This window comes from Hyla sarda, chromosome 5, assembly GCF_029499605.1.
Source record: "Hyla sarda isolate aHylSar1 chromosome 5, aHylSar1.hap1, whole genome shotgun sequence".
Lineage (NCBI taxonomy): Eukaryota > Metazoa > Chordata > Amphibia > Anura > Hylidae > Hyla > Hyla sarda.
Window position 1 is genome coordinate 229,929,438 of NC_079193.1, and position 12,712 is coordinate 229,942,149.

At 40.5% G+C, this 12,712-nt stretch overlaps 1 protein-coding gene across 7 annotated transcripts in view; it reads right to left on the reverse strand.

The window, feature by feature from the left end:
• The window catches only part of MBOAT1 (membrane bound O-acyltransferase domain containing 1), a 78,539-nt gene that overhangs the window by 44,832 nt on the left and 20,995 nt on the right, over window positions 1-12,712 (reverse strand). For 4 of the 7 annotated variants that reach the window (XM_056521277.1, XM_056521278.1, XM_056521282.1 and 1 more), the window contains exon 2: window positions 10,678-10,823. The exons of 2 other annotated variants lie outside the window; for them this stretch is intronic. In XM_056521277.1, the coding sequence (XP_056377252.1) occupies window positions 10,678-10,823 (146 nt within the window). Of the gene's footprint in view, window positions 1-10,677; window positions 10,824-11,079; window positions 11,140-12,712 lie in introns of all 7 variants that reach the window. One more of the 7 variants, XM_056521280.1, reaches the window with a different exon arrangement.

Sequence of the window (12,712 nt, forward strand, 5' to 3'; positions counted from 1 at the left end):
TTTATGTAAAAAGGAAATAAAAGTTTCTTATGAAGTATATTAAAAAGGTTAATGCTTTGCAAAGATGTACAACATATAAAACATTTTAGAATCTGACATCTGGAAAGCATTTATTTCTCTACGGGCGCTGCAGGGAAAAGGGGGTTCAGTTTCGTTTTGTTGATTGTGGCTGGGCTCCATCTTCTTGGTATACATAATCTGATTGTTTCTGTCCTCTTAGATAGGCCTTATTTATCTATCTGATTCCTATTATTAATCACCCCCAAAATAGCTAATGTTTGCCTATTTTCTGAGCCTGGTTGACTGTTAAATTGGTTTCTCTTTTCCTCCCCTCACAAATATGGTGAGACCAAAATCCAGCATTTGAAACCAGTAGAGTGCCATTTCTGTTGAGAACAAAGCTGCAAGTTTGAAAATACTGTGACAAATATTTTTTCCAACTGCAAGGATGACAAAACACATCCTGCATGTCAGAAGTGTCCTAAAGACTTTAAAAAAATACTTTCTGGAATTAAATGATGAGGGCCATAGCAATGATACAGCAAGTTGCTTTTCCTATTTGCTTTTCTCTTTTTTTTTTTTTTTTTTTTTAAAGGGCTAATCCGATGTTAAACCTTGCTATGAAGCTTGTTCCATTTGTATCACAAACAATTGAAGATTTTCCTAGTCCTAATGATGGAAAATATGGATTTTATTAAAGACAGGAGACGAACATTATTGAATGGATACTTCCTCTTTCTTTGCTGCTACCAAAGGATAAGTACATGAAAAATATTCCTTTTCATTTTTCACTATTGTCAGTCTTATTTTATCATTTTATTATTTATGTTCCCATTTTATACCTTAATATTATTTGCCTATTGTTATTATATTCTTATTTATTTTGTTAATATGTTTTAATAAAATTTAAATTTGTTAATTTGTTAATGGTAGTAGCCATATTTTTTGCAATAGAATCCTGTATATTAATAATTAGCGGATTGGACAGCTGTTTGTACTGAGCGTGAAACAGATTCATTACCATTATTTGGATCTGATCACTAGTAATGTACATAGTTAGTATGGTTGAAAAAAGACATACGTCCATAAAGTCCAACCAGGGAATGTACTCCAGATCCTTGTCAGAAGATGTATTTTGTTCAGACATTGTGATCAATAGTTTTGTAATATATTTATATTAATAAGAAATGGAACTAATTAGGAAAAATATGTCGCTGTGTATGGGTTTATATAGGAAGGGAGGGTAGGAAAGGGAATATAGTGATAAAGTAAATTAGATCATAGGTGTACATGGAAATATTTCACAGCCCAAAATTTTTATTGAGGTTAGATGTAATTTTTTTTTACACAGAATAGTAGCTGAGAACAGATAAAATAATAGGTGGAAATGCTAGTACTGGAAATCCAGACTCTGAGGGTATAGAATAATGGAGGAGAAGGGTTAATATGTATAAAAATATATGCCCAGTATAAACTAATAGATATATAGTGGAGCATTACCTATGAATTAATGAATTGGTGGTAACAGTGTAAAGAACGATAACATCAGGGGCTGAGAGAGGAGTCCCGTATTAAAAGGAGTGGAGCTCTGACATGCAGTGAGCACTGACAGGAATCATCGGAGTGAGGTGAGACAGCTGAGAGCGGGAGAGAATAACAGCTGCGCAACAGGCAGCTCGAGCGGGGAGAGTCACGTGACCAGTCGTTCGGCCGAAGCACAAATGCGCAGTAACAATGAAGTGAATAGAAACAAATGAGAAACAATATATCGGTGTTTAAGTGGAGTGTAAGAGATAGGAAATAGATACAGAAAGGATTTATAAGATGTATGGATGAAATATAAGGGAAATAATAAGAAAAAGGAGCCAAAAGTGGAAAGTTGAAATTAAAGAAATATAAATAATTAAATAAATAAGAATATAATAACAATAGGGAAATAATAATAAGGTATAAAACTGGAAAATAAATAATTAAATGATAAAATAAGGCTGACAATAGTGAAAAATGAATAGGAAATGTTTTCATGTACTAATCCTTTGGTAGCAGCAAAGAAAGAGGAAGTATCCATTCAATAATGTGAGTCTCCGTCTTCCAATACATTTTTTTTTTTACTGATTAAGCTGTACTTTTATTTTAAGCATAATACTTTTCTATACACTGCATTTTATGTTCACAGCGTAACAACATGATTTTCAATTTGTAAAAGTACTCCACTCCACTTTTTTCTGAAAATTTCTATTTTTCCAAGAATTCTTTTTTTTCAATGCCTTAAAAATTTTAAGAAATTTTACATATCTAATTGTAATTACTCCAAAAGAAAAACCAGCTAGGAATGAGAGTCACTGGGCCAAATTATATTTCTATCACCGAATTTAAGGCTCCAGTCACATATGAATCAACATATACTTTAATAAAGGGGTTATCCAGGAAAAAACTTTTTTTTATATATCAACTGGTTCCAGAAAGTTAAACAGATTTGTAAATTACTTCTATAAAAAAAATCTTAATCATTTCAGTACTTATGAGCTGCTGAAGTTGAGTTGTTCTTTTCTGTCTTAGTGCTCTCTGATGACACCTGTCTCAGGAACTGTCCAGAGTAGGAGCAAATCCCCATAGCAAACATCTTCCACTCTGTGTAGTTCCCGAGACAAGCAGAGATGTCAGCAGAGAGCACTGTTGCAAGTAGGGATCGACCGATATCGTTTTTTTAGGGCCGATACCGATAATCGGTGGAGGTTAGGGCCGATAGCCGATAACTTATACTGATATTCCGGTATAAGTTATCAGCTATTTATCCCCCTGCGACACCGCTGCAGATCATTGATTTAAAGCGGGCGCTTTAAATCAATGCACTGCAGTGGCTTTTGCGGTGCCATAGGCCGCCGCCGCCACCCGCTTCTCTCCCCCTGCCTGTCCGGGGGTCCTGAGTCCTATCACCGCCACCGCTCCCCCCACCGCCACACCGCACTGCGACCCCCGACCCGCCGCACCGCGACCGCCCCCCAGACCCGCCGCACCGCACCGCGACTGCCCCCCCCGACCCACCACAACGCGACCACCCCCCCCCCCCACACACCGTGACCGCCCCCGCCCCATTGCCTCCCCCATCCCCGGTTTTATAATTACCTGTTATCGGGGTCCACTCTACATCTGGCTCCGGTGGCGTCCTCCTGAGCTGTCACTGTGCGCACTGACGGTGACGTCATGTCGCGCACGTCACTCGTCATTGCGCACAGCGTAACGCAGGACGCAGCAGGAGCAAGAAGTAGCGTGGGCCCCAGGAATAGGTAATTATAAAACCGGGGATGGGGGAGGCAATGGGGCCGGGGCGGTGCAGTGGGGGGGTGCAACGCAGTGCGGCAGGTCGGGGGGGGGGGGCGGTCGCGGTGCGTCGGGGGCGGTGCGGTGGGGGCGGGGCATTATCGGCTTATCGGCAAAGTAATTGCCGATCCCGATAATGCCCAAAATTGTGATTATAGGCCGATAATATCGGCCATACCGATAATTGGTCGATCCCTAGTTGCCAGACAGAAAAGAACAACTCAACTTCAGCATCTGATAATTATTGGAAGGATTCTGCTCTGACTGAGTCTAACTCAAGCTGGGTTTGTATTCTAAAGTGTTGTATTCTTAAGTGTGAACATCTGAGAAGTTTTATATGCAGAAGTTTAAAAAGCAGGAGTTGTAAGCAGGACCCACTGTAACTGTAAGTATTACACTCCCTTGATAAAAGTAGTTTTTCTTAATAGTTAATAACAGCTGTTTGTCACCAAGGATATGGACAGCAGGATTGGAGGTTTTCTTCAGTGCACATTGTGCCACATGTATATATCTCTGGAGCAGCAGCTTCAGGGTGAATACCGCTATGACAAGTGTGAGCATGTTGCCCACCTGGAAGCTCGTATTAGAGGAGCAAAATGCAACATTGAGGGCGATTGACAATCTTACAGAGCAAGCAGTTAGTGTGGTAGAAATGGAGGTTGGAGAAACTAGCCAGGAGGCCCAAGTAGGGAGCTGGGTTAATGTAGTTAGAGGGACTGGAAAGGGGGCAAGGAAAAGGAAGGTCACTTTTGCTTCTGATCTCCCAAGTAAAATTGCCAAGTTGGGCGATGATGCGAGGGCCTCAGTATCAGAGATGGCAACCCTAGTGGATACTGGTCTCCCTAACAGCCGGGGGAACAGCTCAAATAGTAGTGTGGGGGATGGTAACGCAGGTAGGCCAAGACAGTTAGTTGTGGTAGGGGATTCTATAATCAGGAAGATGGATAGAATAATTTGTCGCCAAGACCACCTCAACCGAATGGTTTGCTGTCTCCCTGGTGCCAGGGTTCGGCATGTGGAGGAAAGGGTGGACAAATTACTAGGGGGGGCTCGGGATGACCCAGCTGTCGTGGTCCATGTGGGAACCAACGACAGAATACATGGTAGTTGGAGGTCCTTGAAGAATAATTACAAGGAACTAGGTGCCAAGCTGAAGGGAAGGACCTCTAAGGTTGTGTTCTCTGGAATACTTCCTGTGCCATGCGCATCACAGGAAAGACAGCGGGAGCTTAGGGAGTTAAATGCATGGCATAAGTAGTGGTGTGAGGGGGAAGGGTTTGGGTTTTTAGAGCACTGGGCTGACTTTTCATTGGGGTACAAACTCTATTCTACGGATAATTTGCACCTGAATGGAAGGGGGTCCGCTGTGCTGGGGGAGAGAATCCTGGAAGGGGTGGCTGAGTATTTAAACTAGGTGAGTGGGGGGAGGATAATAAAGCAAAGAAAGCAGACAGTGGGATGGATAGGTTAGAGAGGGGTCAGGACATAATGGTGGGTGGAGAGGAGTCCTGTGGGGGGAGGTTAAGAGCAGTGGATAAGGAGATCCATGGGTTACAAACCAGCCTTAAAAATAAATGTAGCCCGAAAAATTGTAATCCCAATAATTAAAAAAAATTCCCATTAGCCCCAATAACTCAATAACTACAATAAGCTCCATTAACTCAACAAATACCGTTAGCCCCAATAACTTAAATAACAACGTTAGACCCAATAACGCAAAAAATCCCATTAGCCCCAATAACTTAAATAATAACGTTAGACCCAATAACTCAAAAAATCCCATTAGCCCCAATAACTTAAATAGTACAATTAGCCCTTATAACTCAAATAATAACATTAACCTCAATAACTCTGAAAATCCCATTAGTGAGACTATATGTGTAAAACTTAATGGAAATGTAAAGTGTATGTTCACAAATGCCAGAAGCCTAGCAAATAAAATGGGGGAGCTTGAGGCCTTGATACTGGAGGAACATATTGATATAGTTGGGGTCACTGAGACATGGCTGGACTCCTCGCATGACTGGGCTGTTAATCTGCAGGGGTTTACATTGTTTCGCAAGGATAGAATGAACAGAAAAGGTGGTGGAGTCTGTCTGTATGTAAGAAGTGGTATGAAAGTCAGTGTGAACGATGCCATAGTGTGTGATGATTCTGAGGAGGTGGAATCACTGTGGGTAGAATTACAAAAGGAGGGAAATACTGAAAAAATAATATTTGGTGTAATCTACAGACCCCCTAATATCACTGAAGAGATAGAAGGTCAGCTGTATAAACAAATAGAGAGAGCCGCCCGGGCAGGTACAGTTGTAATAATGGGAGATTTTAACTATCCAGATATAGTTTGGGGCCGGGGACTGGATAAAACTACAAAGGGGAGAAAATTCCTAAATTTATTGCAGGATAATTTTATGGGCCAGTTTGTGGAGGACCCAACAAGAAGTGATGCCTTGTTGGATCTGATCATTTCCAACAACGCAGAGCTGGTTGGTAATGTAACTGTGAGGGAAAACCTTGGTAATAGCGACCACAATATAGTTACTTTTGACTTAAAATGTAGAAAACAAAGACAGACGGGGAAGGCAAAAACATATAACTTTAAAAAGGCAAATTTCCCTGGGCTGAGAGCTGCACTACAGGACATAGACTGGGGGGAGGTGTTCTCAAATACTGATACAGAAGGTAAATGGGACATCTTTAAATCAACTCTAAATAACTATACAGCTAAATATATACCAAAGGGGAACAAATATAAACGATTAAAACTAAATCCAACATGGCTGACAAATGATGTTAAAAGAGCAATAAACAACAAAAAAATAGCCTTCAAAAAATTCAAATCTGATGGGTCAGCTACAACATTTAAACAGTACAAGGAGCTTAATAAAATCTGTAAAAATGTAATAAAAACAGCAAAAATTCAAAATGAGAGACAGGTGGCCAAAGAAAGCAAAACTAATCCTAAATATTTTTTTAGATATAAAAATACAAAAAAACCAAGGACAGAGCATGTAGGACCCCTTAATAATGATAATGGGGAGGTTGTCACGGGGCGATCAAGAGAAGGCAGAGCTACTGAATGGGTTCTTTTGTTCTGTATACACTATGGAAAAAGGAGCTGACATTGGCCAGGTCAGTGCTGGTAACACATCATGTAATGTACTGAACTGGCTTAATGTAGAGATGGTACAAGGTAAGTTAAGTAAAGTAAATGTAAGCAAATCTCCAGGGCCGGATGGACTACACCCAAGAGTTCTTAGAGAGGTAAGTTCAGTAATATCTGTACCCCTGTTCATGATATTTAGAGATTCTCTGGTGTCTGGTATTGTGCCAAGGGACTGGCGCAAGGCTAATGTGGTACCAATCTTCAAGAAGGGCTCTAGGTCTTCGCCAGGCAATTATAGACCGGTAAGTCTAACGTGCATTGTGGGTAAATTGTTTGAAGGACTTATAAGGGATTACATACAGGAATACATAGGGGATAATAGTATTATAAGTGATAGCCAGCATGGGTTTACTAAGGATAGAAGTTGTCAAACCAATCTAATTTGCTTTTATGAAGAGGTGAGTAGAAGCCTTGACAGAGGAATGGCTGTGGATATAGTGTTTCTGGATTTTGCCAAAGCGTTTGATACTGTCCCTCACAGATGTCTGACAGGTAAGTTAAGGTCGTTGGGCTTGGAAACTTTAGTTTGTAACTGGATTGAACACTGGCTCATGGATCGTACCCAGAGAGTGGTGGTCAATGATTCGTACTCTGATTGGTCCCCGGTAATTAGTGGTGTACCCCAAGGTTCAGTACTGGGCCCGCTGTTGTATAATTTATTTATCAATGATATAGAGGATGGTATTAACAGCTCTGTTTCTATCTTTGCAGATGACACCAAGCTTTGTAGCACGGTACAGTCTATAGAGGATGGATGTGCATAAGTTACAAGATGACTTGGATAGACTAAGTGCCTTGGCATCCACTTGGCAAATGAGGTTCAATGTGGATAAATGTAAAGTTATGCATCTGGGTACTAAGAACATGCATGCATCGTATGTCTTAGGGGGGATTAAACTGGCAGAGTCACTGGTAGAGAAGGATCTGGGTGTACTTATAGATCACAGACTTCAGAATAGCATGCAATGTCAGGCTGCTGCTTCCAAAGCCGGCAGGATATTGTCATGTATAAAAAGAGGCATGGACTCAAGGGACAGGGACATAATACTCCCCCTTTATAAAGCATTGGTACGGCCTCACCTGGAATATGCTGTTCAGTTTTGGTCGCCTGTTCATAAAAGGGACACTGCGGAGTTGGAAAGGGTACAGAGACGCGCGACTAAACTAATATGGGGCATGGAACATCTTAGCTATGAGGAGCGATTAAAGGAGTTACAATTGTTTAGTCTTGAGAAGAGACGTTTAAGGGGGGATATGATAAACGTATATAAGTATATAAATGGCCCATACAAAAAATATGGAGAAAAACTGTTCCAGGTTAACCCCCCCCCAAAGGACGAGGGGGCACTCCCTCCGTCTGGAGAAGAAAAGGTTTAGTCTAAAGGGGCGACACGCCTTCTTTACCGTGAGGACTGTGAATTTATGGAACGGTCTACCTCAGGAACTGGTCACAGCAGGAACTGTTGTGCTTTAAAACAGGGTTAGATACATTTAAAACAGGGTTAGATACATTCCTGGAACAAAATAACATTAATGCTTATGCAGAATTATAAAACTACATCCCTTTCCCTTATCCCCTTGCACCCTTCACTTCAATTCCCTGGTTGGACTTGATGGACGTATGTCTTTTTTCAACCATACTAACTATGTAACTATGATTCAGACATTTTAATAGAAGTAATTACAAATCTGTTTAACTTTCTGGAGCCAGTTGATATAAAAAAAAAAAGTGTTTTTCCTGGAATACCCCTTTAATCACAATAAACATTAAAATACGCAGATAATGAGAGAATTAACGATCAGGCATACAGGTGCACATGAAAGTGGTACATACAACTAAAGTGCAAACAATTATTGCATACTAATCCATAAAAAGCATTATCATTGAATATTATAAGAACATAGCCATGGCAATAGCTGGACAGTCCTAGTGAAGGCCAGGTACAAGTTAGGGAAACATAAGAAAGATAGTTGAGATTGAAATAGTAAGAACAAACAGGAAATGTCAGTAAGGAAAATGCATGCCGTCAGGAGCTCTGTACCCCCTACCCCTATGTACGTTTCGCTATGGCTTCCTCACGCCCCCTGAGGAAGCCATTGCGAAACGTACGTAGGGGTAGGTGGTACAGAGCTCCTGATGGCATGCATTTTCCTTACTGACATTTCCTGTTTTACTTTATGGATTAATATGCAATAATTGTATGCACTTTAGTTGTATGTACCACTTTCATGTGCACCTGTATGCCTCATTGCCGATTCTCTCATTATCTGGAAAAGGAGTTTGACTTTTTATGATTAAAGGGGTACTCCGGCGGAAAACAAATGTTTTCAAATCGACTGGTGCCAGAAAGTTAAACAAATTTGAAAATTACTTCTATTGAAAAATCTTAATCCTTCCAGTACATATCAGCTGCTGCATACTACAGAGAAAGTTGAGAAGTTCTTTACAGTCTGACCACAGTGCTCTCTGCTGACAACTCTGTTCGTGTCAGGAACTGCCCAGAGCAGGAAAGGTTTTCTATAGGGATTTGCTTCTACTCTGTACAGTTCCTGACACAAACAGAGGTGTCAGCAGAGAGCACTGTGGGTTAGACTGTAAAGAACTGTTCAACTTTCTCTGTAGTATGCAGCAGCTGATATGTACTGGAAGGATTAAGATTTTTCAATAGAAGTAATTTTCAAATTTGTTTAACTTTCAGGCATCAGTTCATTTAAATACATTTGTTTTCCACCGGAGTACCCCTTTAATTATGTTTTTATTCTATACCATGCTGAGTTACGGGTATGTTTCCCTGGGTTTATATCAGGGCAAGGTTAAAGGGGTTGTCTGGTCCAAAAATTCCTAATAAAATATGGACAGGGAGAAAAAAAACAAAGGATTGTTTCTTACTTCCTTTTTCCCACACCACCACTGGTACAACGGTGCTCACTTGACCTTACATGCTAATTATGCAATTATTGGCCGCAGTTGCGTTCTGCCTCAGCCACTGATTGGCTGAACAGGCATGTGACATCACAGCCCCAAACCCGATGTTGGGGGACAGCAAAGCTATTGGAACAAGGAAGGTAAAAGACAGGTTTTTTATCCTTACATCCTCCCTGTCCATATTTTTATAAGGAAGTGTATGTAGAAACTGGCCTACTGCTATTATCAAGGCTTTATGTTAAAAATATTATTTCTAATAATTCCATTTTACCATCATTTTACATAATTATTATGGATCTGAAATCTGGCTAATAGACCTAATACTAGACTGACATTTCCTGTTCCATAGAGGAAACTTTTTGGTAGTCTCATTAAAAGAGGTACTGTAGTGTAGTAAAATGTATCCTCAATCCAAAGGATAGGGGATAAGTGTCTGATTGAGGGGGTCTGACCACTGGGACCCCCACAATCTCCTGCATGGTGCTCTCGCCCACCTTGTGCACAGAGCGGTGGTCAGCACATGCCACATTCATCTCTATGGGAGAGCCAGAGATACCAGAGCGCTGTTCTCATGTATCTCTGGCTCTTTCACAGAGATGAACCCCGGCTACGTAAGCAAGGAAAGCCGGAGCGCAGTGCAGAAGATAAATTTTCCTGCTCTGCAGTACACCTTTAATATCATCACAGACAGGATCAGGCCATGGGCACCATGAATATGTTGACAAATTCCCATTAAAGAGGACCAGAGGTGAGTAAAAAAAAAAAAAAGTTATAACTTCTTAGCCTCAGGTGCACTGGTTTTAACAGTGTTTTAACTTTCTTGATAGGCCCAAACAACCTGCACTTAATAGTCAAACAGGATAGTTATTGCAAAATGGGATGTTAATACTAGGCTTAGGATAATGGGATTAGGAGCTTTATAATTGTAGCCCACTGAACAAGATTCCTTTTTCATCAACATCTTAATCACAACCCCTTGGACTAGTAGTCACATCACTTTTTGCAACAAAGTTCTTATCCACCTGAAAAATCAGTGAAAAGTGCACATAATCAGCCTAGTAGTAAAATCCCTATATCTTGGGAACCAGGGGGCATAGCATGAAAGAAAAAAACATGGTTGGAATAAGGGCACCTGATTTTTTGGGACTGGCCATAGATCCCCTTTAAGTAAAATTTACAAAGACCATTCTAATTATATAACAAAAATCATTCTCTAGGAAATCATATAGTTGCAGCTGTAAAAAGTAATGCATTTACAACTTACCACCCAAAGCAAAACACTGCAAGGTAAACACCTATAATTGTGGCAATGACATGACGAATAGTAACATGTGCTTGTCGGGAACTCAGGTAAGTACGGAACCACACAGCAATGAAAAGAGCAAACAGCTGACATGTCACAAAATTGACCTGAAATAAGAAAGATTTTCTGACGTCATTGCAAACATAAAGCCATTTAATATAACTTATCCTAACCTTAGACATTACAATGCATACAGTGTTTTCAGGCACTTTCAGTTTTTCCATATTCTATTGTGTTGCGGCCTCGTGCTACAATTAAAACAAGAAATTCTAAAATCTTTGCTAAATTTACTAAAAATGAAAAACTTAAAGCGTTACTGTCATTAAAAACAACTTTTGACATGTTTTCTTCGATAGTTATTACCAGGAATAGTGGGGGCATTGTGCTTCGCTCCTCTACCGGCCGAGAGATCCGTCCATTTCTCTGTATAGAAATGGGCACTGTCAGATTCAAAAAATGTTATATGTTGTACACATGCGTGAGCTACATTCACACGTTCCGGGGGAGATTTATCAAAACCTGTGGAGAGGAAAAGTCAACTAGTAGCCCCTAGCAACCCATCAGATTGCTTCTTTCATTTAAAAAAAAAAAAAAAAGCCTCTGAAAAATGAAAGAAGCGACCTGATTTGTTGTTATGGGCAACTGGTCGTCTTTTCCTCTGCACAGGTTTTGATAAATCTTACCCACTATGTTTGCTGCTGATTTAACCTCTTAAGGACGCAGGGCATACCTGTACGCCCTGCGCCTGGTCCCGGTGTTTAAAACGGGGTCACGCCGCAGCACACCGGGTCGGACCCGGCTGCTATTGATAGCCGGGACCCTGGGCTAATAGCGCGCGGCGCCACGCACTATTAACCCTTCAGACGCGGTGATCAAAGTTGATCGCCGCGTCAAAAACGAAAGTAAAAGCTTCTTGGCAGCTCATTCGGGCTGATCGGGACTATCCCGATCAGCTAGGACGCGAGCGGAGGCCCCCTTACCTTGCTCCGTCACATCCGATCGGTGTTTGATTGCTCCAAGCCTGAGCTACAGGCTTAAGCAATCAACCCCCTATTACGCTGATCCATGCAAAGCTATGGCTTTGCAGGGATCAGGGTAAAAGATCAGTGTGTGCAGTGTTATAGCCCCCTATGGGAGCTATAACACTGCAAAAAAAAGTTTAAAAAAAGTTAATAAAGGTTATTTAACCCCTTCCCTAATAAAAGGGGGTTTTCCCATTAAAAAAACTGTGCAAATAAAAATAAACATATGTGGTATTGCCGCATGCGTAAATGTCCAAACTATAAAAATATATAATTAAACCGCACAGTCAATGGCGTATGCGCAAAAAATTCAAAAGTCTGATGAATGCAAAAATGGTACCGATAAAAACTTCAGAACACAGCGCAAAAAATGAGCCCTAATATCGGCCCATACGCGGAAAAATAAAAAAAAATTATAGGGGTCAGAAGATGACAATTTTAAACGTATAAATTTTCCTGCATGTAGTTATGATTTTTTTCAGAATTACGACAAAATCAACCCTATATAAGTAGGATATAATTTTAACCATATGGACCTATAGAATAAAGAAAAATGCACTGCGTAGAAACGGAAGCCCCCAAAAGTAACAAAATGAAAAGTTTTCTTCAATTTTGTCGCACAATAATTTTTTTTTTCCATTTTGCCGTGGATTTTTGGGTAAAATGACTAATGTCACTGCAAAGTAGAATTGGTGGCGCAAAAAATAAGCCATCATATGGAATTTTATGTGCAAAATTGAAAGCGTTATGATTTTTAGAAGGTGATGAGGAAAAAATGAAAATGAAAAAATGGAAAAACGCTGCGTCCTGAAGGGGTTTACCAAGGCCTCTGTAAAATGAAAGAAGCGATCTGATTGGTTGCTATGGGCAACTAGGCAACTTTTCCTCTGCACAGGTTTTGATAAATCTCCCCCATTGACAAGCTAAGACAATACAGGAGTGACTAAGGGACAACTTCGTCAATGTCATTCAGT